Raw genomic sequence first — 19,705 nt, forward strand, 5'->3', positions numbered from 1 at the left:
TGGTTCAAACCCACCAGCCACTCCTCAGAAGGAAGATGGAGCAATCTACTTCCGTAGTGATACTGCCTCGGAAACCCAAGGAGGGGTCGCTATGAGTCGAGTCCAACTTGATGGCACATTAACAACAACAACATGCTGAGTGAAATAAGTCAATCAAAGAAGGACAAATATAGTATAAGTTTGTTATTGTGGAGGGTCAAGGAAAGGTTTATATATGGAGAGAAACTTTTTTTGCTGGTTGCCAGGGGTGGGAAAGGAGGGAGGGAACACTGCAAAAAAAAAAAAAAAAGAATCGACCCATGTTACTTTAGTTTTGTGTATTTCACTGTACATAAATCATATTTCAATAAAATGTACTAAAAATAATTTTAAAAGATAGGTTTTTTTTTAAAAGAACAAGATTTTTTTTTTTTTAATGTCCTTACTGAAAATATAACCTCTGCTTATCAGCCACTGGGTAGAAACACATCTCAGACTATTCGTTTTCACCAGATTCAAACTCAGGATTCTATAACTGCCTAGACTAGAGTTTCAATAATGGTGAATTGTTGAATATTATGGACATCTCTACCCAAACACTTAAGACAAATCATCTCGGGCGGTTTCAAATTAAAAGCTTGTAAAATATGTAACCTATCCTAGTTTTTGCAATTAATAGGGTACATCTGCAATTAGCCTGACTTACTGAATGCAGTGCTGTTGTCATTAAAGGATGTCTGTGAAAGTGCTGCTGTTATTATGGAGGCTCAGGAGACCAATCCCTCCTAGAGGGCAAACAGTGGACTGGTAGAAAACAACAGCCATAAATCACACTGTCAGGCAGTGGAGAGCGGGAGTGGAGCACAGGCACATGAAGGCCATTCACAGTAAACACAGCACAGCAGCTTCCCAGCCAGGATTTACTGCACCTGTAATTAATTAAAATTTCCTTCAAGCTAAATCTTTAATAAACAAGGATTTGTGCTGACAACGAAGAAAAAAGGACTCCAGCAACACAATTTTACCAGATACCTCACAAAACAAGCCTCACATCTATCATTTCTTATATCAGGTGTCTATACCATCTCTAAACTTAATGTGAATTACATAATTTTGCGTTACAATTTGTGTACTTGGAACAGGTTTGAGATATTTAGGATGCCTGGGGGGCCATGCGGCCCTTTTCTATCTTTATGTTTTTTCATGTGACTGCCTCTCGAGTTTTTTTAAAAATCTAGTAAGTCTTTTATACTAGTGTTCCCCAAAGCAGGCCTTTTAAAAAAGCATATGATGGTATTTTCATCAGATGGTCACTTTTTTTTTTCCCAGTTGTGATTTGGGTGAAAGTTTACAGAGCAAATTCATTTTCCATAGAACAGTTTATACATATTTTGTTCCATGACACTGACTACAATCCCCATAATGCCTCTTCCTACCTCCTCCCTGTGATTACCTTTCCCCTGTATCCTTCTTTCCTATGCATTCCTGACCCCTGAGCTATCTCCCAGTAAAAATACTGCCCTTCTGATCTCCCATGGTTGAATGTTCTAAGAGTGTACCTACCTGGTATAAATGTTCACCTTATATACCTATCTACTGTTTGGCTGGAATCCATAGGTGTGAGTTCAATTCCAGGCCTGAATTGAATCTAGGGGCCATAGTCCTAGGGGTTTCATCAGTCTCTATCAGACCAGTAAGCCTGGTCTTTTCTAGGATTTTAAGTTTTGGTCCACATTTTTCTCCCACTATTTCCAGGATCTCCTACACTGATGCTTTTCCAAGTAGTTGACAGTGGTAGCTGGACACCATCTAGTTCTTCTGGTCTCACAGTCATGTAGGCTGATGTTCACATGATCTACTAGCCCTTGGGCTAATTGTTTCTATGCATCTTTGGTTTTCTTAATTTCTTTGCTCTAGACGAGGAAAGACCATTTGTTTGATCTTAAATGGGACTCGCCAGCTGTTAAGACCCCAGTCATTATCCACCAAAGTAGAATGTAGAACAATGTTTGTGTGTATGTGTGTAGTATGTAATGCCAATTGAGCCTGCTGTCTCCCATGCAGATGGTCACATTTTTGTGTGGTTTGTTTTTTAACCATATACTGCACTTCCAAAAAAGAATTTTAATATTCTATTTCATTGTTTTCACATAGGGCCAAATATACTTGGACACGAGAAAAAAAGATCTAGATGTTGACTGAAAACTGTCATTCATGAACATTTTTGATAAAGCAAGTGTGAACTTTCTTGAATAGATTTATACTGAATCAATCAAAACTACCTCTTTCAATACCTCACTTCAATTATCATTGAAGAGGTCTACAGTGTTCATTGTTTCTAACAACAGTGAGAACTTTACCTGTGCAAATATTATATATTGAGGACCACAGAGGCACATTAACTCAATAAACCCTCACAAAAATCCCAGGATTGTTATCCCCATTTTACAGACGATGAAATTGAGTTCATAGAAGCTAAGTGACTTGCCAAAATCACAGAGTATTTACCAAGATTCAAACCTTGGTCTAGTAACTGTAAAATCTATGCTCTTAATATTTTATGCCACAATTGCTTTTCCTACTCTTATGATTTTAACAGCATGGCCAAAATGAGATTTAAAAAAATGAATCATCAAATATATTCCACAGAATTTCTAGATTCTACATAGCAGAATAAGGTCCAGGAGAGATCAAAGTGATAACCGTAAGAGCAAGAAATTTCTAATTACAAATCTTCAATAAACTGACAAAGAGTCTATCATTAAATAAACTTTAAAACACAATGCTAAAGATGCTACTATGTAAGTATCACACAACTGCCTTCTTTTACTATCTTTTCATATATTATATTTTGAAATACTGTTCGTTTTTCAAGGCCAGTTACATCATACCCACTTTTTGGAATACTAACAGCATCAAACACCTGGAATATGGTGTTCATAGTTGTTCAACAACAAAACTTGCTGAATAAATAAATGTCAATTGACTCAGAATAATTTCCTCTATATTAGAAAAAAGCCATCAGAAATAATTAGAAAATCTTACATCCTAATAAATGGGATTTCAACTATTAAAGGAGATTCAAAAGCTTGAAAATTTTCCTTAGCTGATTTGACTACCTGAAATATTAGTTGCATAAATTTTGCACGATTGTGGGTGTTCATATGAGAATTTTAAATGATGTTGCCCAATCAAAGAAAATATTAACAAAGATAATATGGGATTCAAGTGGTCAGAGAAATGGGAGGCTAAAAGACAATTTTGGGAAAAAGTGATAAATGTGTTCTATTAATAAAAATTTTTCTAAATGTTATGTCATAGACTCACAACAAAGCATTAGGAAAAGCAAAACCCCTTTTAAACATCTAAAGAGGAATTTTCTTCTCTTCCCTATTTTGTTTAGCAGTGAGTGACCTATACTTGAGCTTCAGTTCTAAATATACACAGGACAGCCATTGTGCACAGAAAGCTCACCCATGGAAAAAAGAAATCTCAGCTGATAAGTGTGGAAAGGAAGCCAGGCATTAGATGGTAGATTAGCAGAACAGAATGGCCTTGAAAGAATATTTGAAACAAAAATGAATAATGTAAACTCTACTGCAAATGTAACATATACATGTAAGCCAGCAGGTATGCATGGGGTGGTGCCCAAAGATCTGTACATACAAATAAGAATGGAAGAAGCAGAGAGATTAAATTTCACTTTTGTGATTTAATCCAGAAGTCAAAGTTATAATCTTGGAAGTGTCACTGATAAGGCCCATGCAAATGAAATATGGTAAATTTATCATCTGTGTTGATGACACACTGAGAATGTGTTAATACTTCCTTTGTTCAAGAACACAGCGTTTCCTGAAAAGTTAAGAAACTTGAAGTTAAAGCCCTTGGTAAACTATAAAAAACTGAAGAAATTATGAACCATACAGATGCATGTGTCTATATGTGCAAAACATCTCAGAAAGTAGAACCATTATAACCAAAAGTGAACTATCTATTATTTAAGGTTTTGCCCCTAAACAAGCTAAGGAACCAAGTCTCATTAACAGCTTCACTGTCAATTCTATTTCCATTAATGAGTTGTTGTTGTTAAGTGCCGTCAAGTCGTTTCCGACTCATAGCGACCCCATGCACAGCAGAACGAAACACCGCCCGATCCCACGCCAGCCCCACAAATCCCTGCTATACTTGAGCCCATCATTGCAGCCACCATGTCAATCCATCTCATTGAAGGCCTCTCCCTCTTTCGTCGACCCTCCACCCTACCAAGCATGACATCCTTCTCCAGGGAATGGTCCCTTCTTACAACATGACCAAAATAGGTGAGACGAAGTCTGGCCATTCTTGCTTCCAAGGAGCATTCCGGCTGCACTTCCTCCAGGACAGATCTGCTAGTTCCTCTAGCAGTCCATGGTACTTTCAGCATTCTTCGTCAGCACCACAACTCAAAAGCATCAACTCTTCTTTGGTCTTCCTTATTCATTGTCCAGCTCTCACATGCATACGAGGCAATTGGAAATATCATGGCTTGTGTCAGGTGCACCTTAGTCCTCAAGGAGATATCATTGCTCCTCAGCACTTGAAACAGTTCCTTTGCAGTTGACCTTCCCAATGCTACACGTCATCTAATGTCCTGACTGCTGCTTCCGTTGGCATCAATTGTAGAACCAAGCAACGTGAATTCTTTGACAACCTCAATCTTCTCTCCATTTACTGTGATGCTGCTCATTGGTCCAGTTGTGAGGATTTTTGTTTTCTTTATTCAGCCCCAGGGTTAAAGGTGAGGAGAGACAACTCAGGGACACCCAAAGTAGCAAGGGGGAAGAGCAGGAGAAAGGGGATTAAAACCCAGGAAGCCAGAGAGAAGAGCAATCAGCTGAAGGGATTAGGTGAGGAGACAAACTCAGGCCCGCCCAGAGTAGCAGGCCGGAAAAGCAGGAGAAAGGGGATAAAAGCCAGGAACCCGGACAGAAGAGCAGTCAGCCCCAGGGTTACAGGTGAGGAGAGACAACTCAGGGACACCCAAAGTAGCAAGGGGGAAGAGCAGGAGAAAGGGGATTAAAACCCAGGAAGCCAGAGAGAAGAGCAATCAGCTGAAGGGATTAGGTGAGGAGACAAACTCAGGCCCGCCCAGAGTAGCAGGCCGGAAAAGCAGGAGAAAGGGGATAAAAGCCAGGAACCCGGACAGAGGAGCAGTCAGCCCCAGGGACAACTCAGGGACGCACAAAACAGCAGGGCAGAAGAGCAGGAAAAAGGGGATTAAAAGCCAGGAAGCCAGACAGAGGTACAGTCAGCCACAGGGACCCAGGTGGGGGTGATACGAGAGGTCTCCAACAGCAAGACAAACTTACTTGTCTGTTGGTTTGTCCTACTGTGGTGACATGTAGACGTGAGTTTTGAGGCTGAGCCTCTGGTGTTTAAAACCCAGCAAGATGCACCTGGTGCACAGGTAACAGCCCAGCTTATAGACTGAGACACACTAGGAAGAAGGAAGAGGCCGTCCACTTCTCAAAGAATTGGCCAGAGAAAACCATTAATGGGTAGTCAATTTATTTCAGAGACCATTTATCTAAAGGTAGTTCTTCATATTTTAATAACAGAGGGAAGGAAGGTAAGCCATGATTTGAGTAAAGGTGTGAAATACATACTTCACTAATACAAAAGAAAAGAAAAATAGCAGATCTTATGAAAGTTTTGCTTTTTTCAGGCAAACATAAACTATTGAATCCTGCTAAAGGATTGTGTAATACAGAACAGTGAGAGATGTCAATAGACAATGGAAACAAAAAAAGGAATTTAAAAATTGTTTTTAGCAAAGATGATGACAAGAAAGTTGGAAAGTTACAAAAATTTAGAGTTTAACTAGAAAAATAATCAAAGCACTTAATATTTTCTCGGTGCTTTGGCTTCTTATCACAGTATTTACCCTACTTCACTAATTACGTTAATTCCATTTGTTTACCATTTTTCATTTAAAATTCAGGACAAAGTCAGTTGGGTTTAACAACAGCTCACATAAGCAAGATTCCATCTCACCTAACTTAACCTACCAAATAATAGATACTTCTGATGAACTTCTATCAAGAGTTCTACTTAGCCAGGGATCATGGACAAGGCGGGAATTTGTAGAAAAAGGTGCATCAGCAAAACTAATGGGAGTTCAGTGTCTCGTGTGTCCATTTCAATGAGGCAAACATTCAACAGTTCTTTGCAGCTGGGACTCCTTTCATGGGGTTCTACGAGAGCTCACTCAGGAGTTCAGAAGACTCAGAAAAGAAAGAACTCCTAACAAACTCATACTCTTTATCAATAATGTAACCTGCACATCCACAATGAAAGTGTGTAATTAGCATTTGCTCAGCAAATGCTTATGGAGCTCTAGGGATACTAAAACAAGTAAGATAGGCCCTACTCAGACAAAGCTCACTCACAGTCTAAAGGGTGAGAAAGAAATGACCAAATAAATAAATAATAATAATACAACAAAGTAAGTGCTGCTGCCCACAGAAGCACAGATAAACCTCCTTTTTGACAGCAAAACTACAAATAAGTGAGGAAATACAAATTTCAACGTATAGTGATTGTAGTTACATGATAACCAACAATTCAGAGAAAAAGCAACTTAACTAAAAAGCAACAATGAAAATTATAAAATTCTCAAAATAGCAGGTCACTTCTATTGTTCAATAAAAGCATGCTCCATAAACATATTAACAAACACATTTACTAATTAAACTTATTATATTACTTTTTGTATGCACATTCCTAAAGCTGTTTAAAACCCCTAATGCCCTGAGTCCAGCCAGTGACTTAACTTAAGCCACTTGATTTCTACTCCTATTTGTACTGTTAGGTGGAGGCTCCTTGTCTTTGCTCTTTTGTTACTCTGGACAGCAAACATGTCACAGTGACACAAAGAGCTATTAGCAACAATAAAGCCTATATTCATAATTGTTTTGAAAATACAGAATTCTAAATTAAGCCAATAACAATAAAATGATTTAAAATGCATAAAAGAAACACTAGAACATACATACAAAGAAAAATCTAATTATAAAATGGAGGGCTTTAAAACAAAACAAACAAAAAGGTACTTCAACATTATAAACTTTACCTTTTTGTGGGTACAGGAACCAGTATCATGTAGTACTGCCACTCTGAACGGAGGCCACCATGTGTGAAATTCTTTCACCCACTGATGCATCACTGTTGTTGGACAGACAATTATAGTTGGACCTAACCCCTCGAACCTGCACCCAAAATGTTCAAGAAGAAAGTACAACCATGAAAGATAGTAGTATATTGAGTGATCATGCCCTTCTCCTTCCACCCCCGCCAAATATCTGAACAGCTCAATAAAGGAAATGCTAGCTATGGAAATTTATTGGTATTGCCTTTAAAGAAAAAGCTTTTAAGGTTAAAACAAAATAAGTGAACTCTCTATAATCCCATTCATCAATTACAGATGCAGGTACTCAGAGAGAAGGCATTAAAAGATACCATCTAAGGTAAAGAAAATCAAACAAAAATTACTTTAACAAAAATACTTTTCTCTCCTCGTCTATTCCAGATTAGTGAAGTTATTATACAGTGTATCTCAACCTACATGAACATAAGAATAGCTTAAATTTGTTTGAAGCTTTATAGTCTACCCCAAGTTTCACCTACAGAATTTTAGTCTTCACAGCCCTGGGAAGCAGGAGGCTAGGATTCCTGTGTGTGGGTAGCGTGCCTGAGGTGCTGTGGCTACAGGTGGTAAGCAATGACCAGGCACAGTCCTCTCCCCACTGCAGCCTGCTCTCTGGCTATACTGTGCTGCTGCTTTTCCTCCATATGACCAAAGCCCAGGGGCATTACAATGACTACTCTCTGATGCAAAGTCCACACAGAATGCTGACTGGTATTATTCCCATGGAAAGCTATATAGTGCAAGAGCTTCAAAAACAATCACAGGGTGATCCAGAAAGCCTAATGCAAAGACTTACATACCAGGATACACATTGCAGCATTATTTACACTATAGAAAAACTAGACCTCCAAGCCCATAAATAAGCAAACAGTTGAATAAACTATACCACTGCTTTAAGATAGTATAGGGTAGTATGAGCTCTGACCTGGTTAGAATTCCAGCTGCTGTACACACTAGCTATGTGATCTTGGGCACATTATTTAACCTCTCCTAACTTCCTTTTCTCATCTTAAAACAGGAATAATAACACCTATTAAAGGATTAGGGAGTCCTGGTAGCGTAGTGCCTAAGCCACTTGACTGCTAACCAGAAGGCTGGTGGTTAAAACCCACCAGCCACTCTTCTGAAGGAAGATGGGGCAATCTACTTCTGTAGTGATACCGCCTCAGAAACCCAAGGAGGGGTCGCTATGAGTCGGGTCCAACTTAACAGCATATAACAACAACATTATTACAGGATTAAGGCACTCAGGTGGTGAAGTGATTAAGGCATTTGGCTGCTAACCACAAGGTCAGTTGGTTCAAATCCACCAACTGCTCCACAGAAAAAAGATGAAGCAGTCTGCTTCTGTAAAGATTTACAGCCTTGGAAACCCAATGGGGGTCAGTATGAGTTGGAATCAACTCAATGGCAGTTATTATAGGATTATTATGAAGACTGAGTCATTTAATATCAAGTGCTTAGAATAGTGCTTGCTATATAGTAAACAGCAACGTAAGGTCTGTTAAATATGATGGAGTATTATATAACTATTAACAACAGTTTTTAAAGTATATTTAATGACATGCAGAAATGTTGTAAGTTAAAAAAACAACAAAGATTTATGGAATCACCTCAATTCACAGATACATAGATAGATCAGTACACTTTCAGGCCACTATCTCAACATCCACACCTCCCCTTTTCCCTTCCTTACAAAGTCACACATCTGTGTAGTATCCCACCTCTTTCCCACAGGCATGTGCTTTATGTAACTCTGACCACGGTCTGGCTAAGGGAGAAGGGGAAAATAATGGTCCATGTAAAGCCTTCCAGTGACTAGTATTCTCCTAGTAACAATTACCAGTCAATGAAGCTTTAATGGTCACTGGGCAATGGGCCTACAGTGGCAAAGAGATCTTATCACAAGGAGACCTGGCCTCAGGAGGAAATTAAAGTACCTGGACCCTTGATGGCATCATTGAGCTGCTGATTATGTTGCCTCTACAGTCCACCTTTTCTAAGTTTCCTGCATTATAAATTTAATTTAATCCAACTTGAGGCCAAGCTAGGTACAGACCCTAATATCCAAATACATTATACACCACAGATACCTGTTTAAGTCTGCACTAATCATCCTTCCCTGTTACAATGGAACAAGTCCCTTTTCATGTCTGAGATCAATTCGTTATCTAGGTTCATGAGCCCTTACCTCCACTACATCAATGTTCCCATGACCTTTAACCACTTTGTCTTCCAGCTTGCTGAGGTTTGGATGCTAGTCATTGCATAGATGAAAATTAAACAGAAGTCAAAACAATTGGTGGAAGATGTGAGTAAGAGCCACTGGGAACCAAGACTTACTGAGGCAGTCAGGGCTCGCATAACTTGTCCCTTTCTCATTCTGGAGCAGCCACTGGCACTCTTTAAACTGTCATACTCCCCCACCCCTACCTTTTCTGGCCAACAAGTATGATGAATATGTGACATTAAATGTACATATACTACTCCACTGTTCACATTTTGCAAAGTTTCAACTACTCATTAATTATCTCTTTAACACCCAAAGTTTCAATTACTATCTACACAATGCTGTTGTTGTTGTTACGTGCCATCGAGTCAACTCCAACTCATGGTGACTTTAAGTATATAAGAACAAAACATTGACTGGTTTCATGCCATCTACTGATGGTTAAATCTATATATGGTGTAGTGAACTACTTGGTATGGTTCTTCTAGGTCTTTGTGACTCCCACCAGTTATTGGATGGAACTGAAAATGTGTAGTGCTTTGGAGCCAACACCAAGGAGACTGGATAACTTGTTGTTGTTGTGTGCCGTTGAGTCATCCCCGACTCACAGCGACCCCTCCTTGGGTTTCCGAGGCGGTATCACTATGGAAGTAGATTGCCCAACCTTCCTTCCGAGGAGTGGCTGGTGGGTTTGAACCACCAGCTTTCTGGTTAGCAGTCAAGTGCCTTAGGCACTATGCTACCAGAGCTCCTGGATAACTTGTTAGTAATGTAAATAAGGTACATGGCACTCTTGTGGGGGTGGAACTATGGAAATAAGGTATATGAACCCTAATGTGTGCATTGGTCAGTTTTGTCATTCCACTAGGCTTAAAATGAGCCCTCCCAGAGGCACAACACATACATACATATTCACTGTCATCGAGTCAACTGCAACTCATAGCGACCCCTCCTTGGGTTTCCGAGGTGGTATCTCTACAGAGTAGAGCCCAACCTTCCAAGGAGTGGCTGGTGCATTTGAACCGCCAGCCTTCTGGTTAGCAAGAAAGAAGAGCCAGAGGTGGAGTGGACTGCATCCTTGGACCTGAGATTCCTGCTCTGGACCTTCCTGGCAAAGAGACTGGCAGAGAGTTGGCAGACAGATGGCAGAGAGATGGTAGCAGTAGAACAAAGAGACCAGCATGAGACAGAGCAACAGGCTGGCTGGCAGAGTAGGGATGCACCTAGCAGCATTAAAAGAGCTTTGTAACACTTGCCAGAGCAGGGTGAAGGCCAGGCTGAGACCAAAGGGAGGTGTGCCTTTGGCCATGGTCAAAAGGAGGCTGTCCTAATTGAAGAACTGTATCCGAGTGCTCCTGAACATGAATTGTAACCTGTTACTTCCCCAATAAACCCACAATTGTTGAGTATTGTGAATAGAGAAGTAGACAGTGCTGTAGGAAGGACAGTTAATATCAGAATTGGTAAAAAGGTTAGAGGTTGGTGGCATGTCTGAGCTCATAGGACTCAGCCTTGGGCCACTGCTAGTGATTTCGTCTCCCCCTTGTGAAGTTAAAGGGTGTCAAAAGAGTAAGCAACCCCCATGCTCTTTTTGCACTATGCATCCAGCCCAGATCTATTTCCTGAACTACCAACTAATCACATGCCTATATATCTAACAGCCAGCTAAAAGGCAACAAACATCATTTCCCTACTCCTTGCCCTCTGTGTTTCTTAATCCAATGAACAGAATTGTCACCCATTCCGTAGGTCCCCAAACTGGAAATCTAAGCCTCATCCTTGTCCCTCCCCTCTTGATCTCTATTACATCCAACATATACCTAGTTCATGCCACTTCTACCTCCCAAATCCCTCTCAAAGTCACCCATGTCTCTCTACTTACACTGTCATTATTCCAGTTCAGGCTACAATCATCTTGTCTGGATTACTGCGACTTCTTGCAATGTGCCCTACACAAATCACTTTAAAAAAGAAATCTGAATAGCTCATCCCTAAAACCCTTCAATGGTCATCCATTTCTCTTGGGATGGAGTATATCACCCTTAACCTGGCCTATGAGACCATGACCTCTGCTTACTTCCTCCAGCCTCACCTCTATCACTTGTCCAATCCCACCACTCACACCCATGATTCAGCACCATCAACTTGAACTTTCGTCAGTTCCTAGAAGATGCCTACTACTCTGGCTTTTCCTCTTTTGCTTTGTTTCTTCTTAGCCTCTTATCTTAGCTAACTTCTTACCCTTCATATCTCAGTGGAGATGTAACTTCCTCCACATAGCCTTCACTGTCCCTTTCTCTGCAGGTGGGTTAAGGACCCTTCCTGATGTATTCATGCTAACTAGTGCCCTACATCAGCCCTGTCATATCACGGAGCACCCTTATTCTAATTGTTTGTTTAGATCCCATCTGAGCTCCATGAAGGCAGAGACAGTCTTTTCTTGATTTCAATGCCTAGCCCACAGTACCTTAAATGTTAAAAATTATCTTCTGCATACCTGAAAAATCACCTGTAATTCTAATAGAACAACAGTGAAATTTTAGTCAAGCTGTATCTTAAATAAGGCTTACCCTTATACTATGTCCAAAAGGTAGCTACCCCCATGCCTTTGGTGACTCCAATGTGAGAAAATGCCTCCACCCACTTCTAGATTCTCTCCATCTCTCACCTGCAGCCATGGCCATTCACTTTGCTTATTAGAAAGAATCTAGATGATAAAAGGCTAGAGATTACAGGAGATGATTACATGATTCTCACCAAGGAGTAGGGAATACACTAAAGTGGTCTTATGCAAACATTACCTCAAAGTTCTCTAGAAAGTGCAGTGACTTGGTCTTACCCCCTTATGTGATAATACTCCTTTCTGAACAAGGATTAAATGGACTAGCTTCTCAATGCCCTCAAGGAAATAAGAGCGGTATCGTCAATATGTAAGAAGCACTGGTGGCATAGTGGTTAAAGTATTCAGCTGCTAACCAAAAGGTAAGCAGTTCAAACTTATGAGCCGCTCTGTGGGAAAAAGATGAGGCAGTCTGCTTCTAAAGATTTATAACCTTGGAAACCCTATGAGGCAGTTCCACTCTGTCCTAAAGGGTTGCTATGAGTTGGAATTGACTAGATGGCAGTAAGCTTTTTTTTTTTTTTTTTTAGATCTTCAATATGCACTTAGCAGGGATTAGGAAACAACCAATAAAAACCATCTAAAAATATATAAAAATAAACTCACACTCCAGTATATATTCAAACATACCTATCTACTCCTTACTTACTTATATACTTAGGTTCCAAAGACTACATCATTATGTGAAAACTGGCGTTTTTCGAAAATGGAGGATGATCACATGAGAACACAGAATGGAGGATGACTGCATCATTACATAGCAGCCAAATTATATCATTACATAAATTGGCAAACCATTGAGAATCATGGCCCAACCAAGCTGACACATAACCTTAATCATCTCTCTCCTTGGACCTAGGCATTCGTTACTTTCAGATGTACATCATTAATGCACAAAATAGCTGGATAGAGATTTTTCACTATTGTTGTAAACGCAAAATGTCAGATAATGAGCTAGTCAATGAGTGAAGAGTAGGTGTATGCTTTTTCAGGTCATACAGCATTCTCTCTCTCTTTATACCTTCTATAAACAATGATTATTCACACTTTATCATGTAAGGATGATATTTTAGTCTGGTTAAACATCTATGGGCATTATTATGCCCTTTAATTTATGCTGTTCTCACTCTAACATAAGAAAATACAAGGATTTTTATACTGAGTTGAATTTTAGGAGCAGACCTAGATTGCTCTTGTGCTACAACAAAGGTAATAAAGTCCATTAACAGTCTCATCAACTGAAGCACCCTTTCCCAACCCTCAATACCAATGAGTTGAGCATAAACAATGACTAAATGTAGTATAGTGATTAGCATCAACAACTAAACTGGCTACAATTCCTTTCATCTTTGATTATCATTGATTACCTAATGAATCTAGGCCAAGCCAATATCTCCATGGTCAAACATTTCAAAGGGCAGAATGGAAATCTGCTACTTACAGTCTAGAATTTAGCAGGAATTAAAAAACATTTTTACCTTTGAAAGTTTATGAGTTTTTTTCAGGCCACTGTGTCATAATTAGGAATTTACAAAATTATATCCAAGACATTAAAGCACTAACTAATGTCTGAAAGGCAAATAATTTATTTCTTCTTCATTATAAGATTCAAGGGACCTATCAATATAATACAGGAGCCTTGGTGGTGCAATGGTTAACAGCCTGGCTAATTTTTTGTAAGGTCTGCAGTTCAAATCCACCAGCTGGTCTGTGGGAGAAAACACATGACGATCTGCTCCCATAAAGCCTAGGAAACCCTATGGGACAATTCTACTTTGTCATATAAGGTCACTAATGAGTCAAAATCAACTTGACAGCACACTAACAGCAACAGCAATGTAATATGAATGAGAAAGTGAAAAGAAGGTAGCATATTAATTATGACCTGAGAACACAAAAATCAGCACAGATTTTTATTAACCATGTTGTTGTTGTTGCTACGTGCCGTTGAGTCAGACCTGACTCATAGCAACCCCGCCTTGGGTTTCCGAGGCAGTATCACTATGGAAGTAGATTGCCCAAACTTCCTTCCATGGAGCGGCTGGTGGGTTTGAACCATCAGCCTCCTGGTTAGCAGTCAAGTGCCTTAAGGACTATGCTACCAGAGCTCCTTTTATTAACCATATGTAATACATTTCTGGAAGTCCATGAGTGGTGCAAATGATCAAGTAATCTGCTGCTAACCGAACGGTTGGTAGTTTGAGTCCACCCAGAGGTGCCTTGGAAGAAAGACCTGGCAATCTAGTTCTGAAAAATCGTCACTGAAAATCGTATGGAATGCAATTCTACTCTGACACACATGGGGTTGTCGTAAGTCAGAACTGACTTGACAGCAAGTAGTTTGGTCTTTAACATGCTTCTACTTCCTTTTAAAACAAACATACACATAAAACATTCTTTTTCCATGAGACTTATTACCCTAGAGATCTAGACTGTTTGTCCTTAAAACTGTAAGACCAAGACCATTTTATATTGGATCCCAAATATCTACAGCTTGCAAGACTTTAGAGATACTGTACACAGCCAATGAAGCAATGCTAGCTTACACAGAGCTCACTGAACACCAAAGGCTGACATTTTCTTTAGGACATAAATGCAGAGAACTCCAAAATCATCTTGTTTCAGAGGAGGACATGTTATAAAATAGTTATAAAAATGTTATAAAATTTACTCTGGCACATTTAAGGAAAGCAACTAACCTCTTGAGTATACCCCTATGCATAAATAGCCCAGTTGTTTGGTTGATGTATAACCACATTTGAGAAGCCATTTCTACCAATACTATTTGAACAAAGATGATCTGGGCTATAATCCAACATGCCACAATATTTCATTATGGAAAAGAGGATATGAGCATGGATAGTTAATTGATTACTGCTGCTGTTCATTATTAGTCCCGCCTTCACTCCTACTAGGATTGTCACTACTCGAGAGAGCATGTTTTAATTTTTAGATCAAAACTACACTGCAGGGATGACTTTAGGTTTCCTAGGCCCAGAGTATTAGACTCCACACAAGTTTCACGATAACAGGAAGGGAAGGGACGAAAAGAGGTGGGAAATAAGAAAATCTCAGAAATCGTTTAAGGAAAGAAAGTCCTAGAAACCATCTGGGGCAGCCTGGGGCATTTCAGTTATGAAAAAAAAACCCCACGGTAGACTCATGGAAACCAAGCCAACCAAAGACTTATTAAGAATAGAGGAAAAATTTTTAAAATGGTAAACTAATGATAACCACAGATAAGAAAACACTAAATGTCCATTTTTAACTTTGACTTTTCCTTTGGGTTGGAATGTTTTCCTATGTTTCCAAGCAAAATATAATGGTATTCTAGTATGTAAAAAAAAAAAAAGAAAGAAACACTGCTTTTATACACAACTCCTTTGCAAATAACAACAAAGCATTTAGCATTTAAAATTTAAAATTATCCAAATGTTTTTTCCCTTTAAACAAACAAACAAAAAAACCCAAGCTCACTGCTGTCAAGTCAATTCGACTCATAGCAACCCCTCCTTGTGTTTCCGAGGCGGTATCACTACAGAAGTAGATTGCCCCATCTTCCTTCCAGTGGGTTTGAACTGCCAGCCTTCTGGTTAGTAGTCAAATGCCTTAGGCACTATGCCACCAGTGCTCCCTCTTCCCTTTACATCTATATAAATGCAACTTGGATTTCTAAAATATTCTTAAACTTCAAACTGTTTTCACACGTGTTAATCTGCTAAATTAATGAGAGGGTAAAAAATAAAAACAAACCCTAACCTATGAAGACTAAAATAATGTTCCTGGTCCTAATTTACACCCTTGTAGTTAGCATTTGCTCTCTGTTTATGAATTTGAAGAGTGGGTTTGCTTGCTACTTGCCAACTTAACTTCAGGCACATCACTATTATTAAAGGGGGTCTTCAAACCAGATCTAGTGAGTGGCTAAGGTTTCTACAACACAACAGCCTGATTAATATCTTGCTGTTACTTATTAGATAAGCCTATAAAAATTTAAGAAGCTCTTGAATTATCTGGATTCAGGAACAGATATTCTACATAATTTATCCAGTAATAGTTTTAAAAAAAAAACTGATTTATATAATTTATACTTTAAATATGGAGATTCTCACAGTACTTCAAGATAAGGTATTTCAGTCTTACCACATTTAATTAAATACTTACTATTCTGGAATACTAAAGCCCTGACAGTTTATTTAAATTACTAAAGAAAATAAATATTAAAATCTAAACATAGTTTTTTCTTTTTTTGAATAGCCATTTAGGCTTTGGCCTTGTTGTTGTTGTTATGTGCTGTCGAGTCAGACCCAACTCATAGCGACCCCTCCTTGGATTTCCGAGGTAGTATAACTACAGAAGTAGATTGCCCAATCTTCCTTAGTATTTACATAAAACTTTGAAAGATTTGGGGAGAGGAGTAAAAATCATACTGAGCAGACTACTTTAGAAAGTAACCTCATTCAAAAAAGGAACAAGAGCTATCTATAAATGCTATAATGAATACTGATTATAAAAGAAATACAAGAGAATAGCTTCTCCAAAGCTCCAACTTCCCCCATGAATAGACTTTGCACTTACTGTAATGCATACCTGGTTTCCTGCCAGAACAAATATTTTAATGTAAAATTTAATAAATGGAACAAAAGTTATTATGTCTAATTTAAAATTCCATATTGTGTAAACTATTGATATTAACATAATTGAGTTTGTAAACAATCCATTTGTAGAAGCTAACCTTAGACATCCTATTGACCCAAAATATCTAGTGGGGCTCATCTGCAAAATGAAGCATCAATGCCTGGAATTCATTAAAAGTGTTACATGTTTAATTTCTCCTGCCCTACAGCTCCATTGTCTCGTAAAAATTTTCCTTTGATGTCCCCCACTAAAAGAATTAAAGGAATATTGTAATTGAAATGTCATCAATAATTCACAAGACCCTCCTCCACAGCAATACATCTGATGAAATATTAATTGAGCTCTACAGACTGACAGTCTGCAGAGGAGCACTTGCCTGTAATTTGAACCACGAGTCCTGATCTTGCTGTAGCTCAGACCTGCCAAGAAGGCAATTATCTGAATGGTCTTGCCCAATCCCATTTCATCTCCCAGAATTCCTCCTGCCTGCTGGCAGTGCAATTCCCACAGCCACCTAACACCTGTCTGCTGGTACCTACAACAACAAACACCAACAAGAAAAAAAGAAAAGAGCAAATGTTGGATAATACAGATCATAACAGAAAGTACTCATGAATTAATCATTTGGCTAGGTTCTACTACCAGTCATTGCAACATGCTGGATGTGTGTTTTACATGAGTATTATATTTATAAGGTCATACATTTTTGATCACCTAGGCATAAAATCACAAATTTTTCTTTACAGAACATTAACACATTCTAATTAAACTGATAGATGGAGTAATTAGGAAGCTATTTCATTTCTTTTTCAATGTTAAAAAAGCTTGGTAAACAAGTATAAACTTACAATCTTTTATTCACTATCTTTGTGGGGGGAAAAAAATCCAAGTATTTTTTGTAAATAAAGTTTTGTTAATTTTTTCACATAAAAAGAGGCATTAATGTTTAGTTTTACAATCTGACTAGCATCAAAAGAGCCAGACAGAGGACATTACAATTTATAGCTTATACTGTTGAAAAGTAATCATATTATCCCATCATAAATCCTTAAATTTTAAGGTTATAAGCAATTCTAAATAATAGGCTAATCTCAAAATTAGTACATAGGAGATGATTCTGTTACATTACAGGCACATAGCAAAAAAAGAACAGTTAAAAGACTCACCAATATAAAATGAAATAAAAGTTAAGGAAGGTCTTTGAAAGCTCAACTTGAAAAGGCCTTTTTAATATTCTAAAGCAAAATTTGATTCAGGAACTCATCACAAATACAGAAAGGGCAGCACTATTAACATTTTAAATAAGGACTAAAGGTCGAAGAGAATATATTCACCTGTCTTAAAAATAAATAAATACCACAGGAACTGTTATTTTCCTTTCTCCATCAATAGCATCTTTAATCTATACCCCAAAAAGAAAATAAAGTTGTCATAATTAACAACATCCCCCCCTCCAGTATCTTGGAATTAATGCTAGAAGTCTGACTCTATTGCCATTATTATCTATCATAAAAGGAAAACAATGAATCTAAAATATGCCACTTATTAAATTTGCTAACTATAATATATACATTGGGCATGCACCTAGAGAAGAGGATTAAAAATCAAAACAAAACGAAGACTAGTATGGACAAAAGATCATTTAATTCAGGAAGAGCAGGTTCTATCAATATGTGGTATGTAGCCAGAGAATAATGGCTACCACTTAGGAGCCTATGGCCAGCAGGCACTAGGCCAAGTGCTTTGGATACAGCCTCACAAAAACCCTACATAGAGATTAACAGCCCATTTTATAGTTAAGGAAATGAAGGTTCAAAGAGGTTAAATAACTTGCCAATGGTCACACAAGCAGAAAAAATAAGCAAGCCAGAACTCAAATAAAGAATGCCTGGTTCCAAAGTTTACTTTGGATATAGTCTAAACCAGTAGTTTTCAATCAGGGGAAATTCTGCTCCCCATAGGAGTTTTGGCAATGTCTGGAGACACTTTTGGTTGCTACAACCGATGGGAGTACAATTGTCATCCAGGGGTAGAGGCCAGATGCTGTTCAACATCCTACAATGCACAAAGATAGTCCTCACAACAAAGAATATCCAGCCTAAAAAACAAATGTGCTGAAGTTAAGAAACCCTGACCTAAAACAAATGCAGGCTCAAAAACCAGGTACGTTGGAGTAATTTCAGCTTTGGAAAAACACCTAGTCTAAAAATCTCTCCATATCACCTCACCCCAGCACTAAGAACAAAAAAAAAAAAAAAAAAAAAAAAAAAAAAAAAAAAAAAACCAGAAAACAATAAATGCTGGCGAGGGTGTGGAGAGACTGGAACCCTCATAAACTGCTGGTAAGACTGTTATTGTGCAACTACTGTATAGTAATAGTATAGTGCTTCCTTATAAAGCTGCAAACAGAAATACCATATGATCCAGCAATCACACTACTACGTATATATCCAAGAGAAATAAGAGCTGTGACATGAACAGATAGATATATGCACACCCATGTACATTGCAGCACTATTTGCATTAACAAAAAGATGAAAACAACCTAAATGCCCATCAACAGAGAAACAGATCAACAAATTAAGGTACATATACACAATGGAATACTACACAATGTTAAAAAACAATGACAAATCTGTGAAAAATCTCCTAATCTGGATGAACTTAGAGTCCATTATGCTGAGTGAAGTTAGTCAATCACAAAAGGACAAATACTGGTGAGACCACTATTGTAAAAAGTCAAGAAAAAAAAAAAAATTCTTTGATGGTTACCATGCGTGGGTGGGGAAGGGAGGGTAAACCATTAACTAGAGGGTAGACACATATTAACCTGGGTGAGTGAGTGAATGAATGAATGAATGAATAAATAAATAAGCTCTCCAAATGGTTTTGATGTACAACCAGTTTCTAGAATCACTAAGTTCTAGTCAATAGACCTCTGTTCACTTAAGTTCAAAACAACAATGGAACCAGCTCCACAGGTTAGAGCCAAAACCAAGATTTCCCAGTGGTTATCCCAGCGTTTGACCACTATGCTACACTATTTCCATCC

The 19,705-nt window shown here is 38.4% G+C and overlaps 1 protein-coding gene across 1 annotated transcript in view; it reads right to left on the bottom strand.

Annotated features, from left to right (window-relative positions):
- Positions 1 to 19,705, bottom strand: part of ERCC6 (ERCC excision repair 6, chromatin remodeling factor) — a 111,635-nt gene that overhangs the window by 36,767 nt on the left and 55,163 nt on the right. Inside the window, exons 6-7 of the mRNA XM_007938610.1 lie at positions 17,030 to 17,188; positions 7,091 to 7,226 (exon numbers count right to left, since the gene is read on the bottom strand). Of these exons, the coding sequence (XP_007936801.1) occupies positions 7,091 to 7,226; positions 17,030 to 17,188 (295 nt within the window). The remainder of the gene's footprint in view (positions 1 to 7,090; positions 7,227 to 17,029; positions 17,189 to 19,705) is intronic.

Source organism: Orycteropus afer, unplaced genomic scaffold (genome assembly GCF_000298275.1).
Source record: "Orycteropus afer afer isolate SDZICR_OR568_19922 unplaced genomic scaffold, OryAfe1.0 scaffold00052, whole genome shotgun sequence".
Classification (NCBI taxonomy): domain Eukaryota; kingdom Metazoa; phylum Chordata; class Mammalia; order Tubulidentata; family Orycteropodidae; genus Orycteropus; species Orycteropus afer.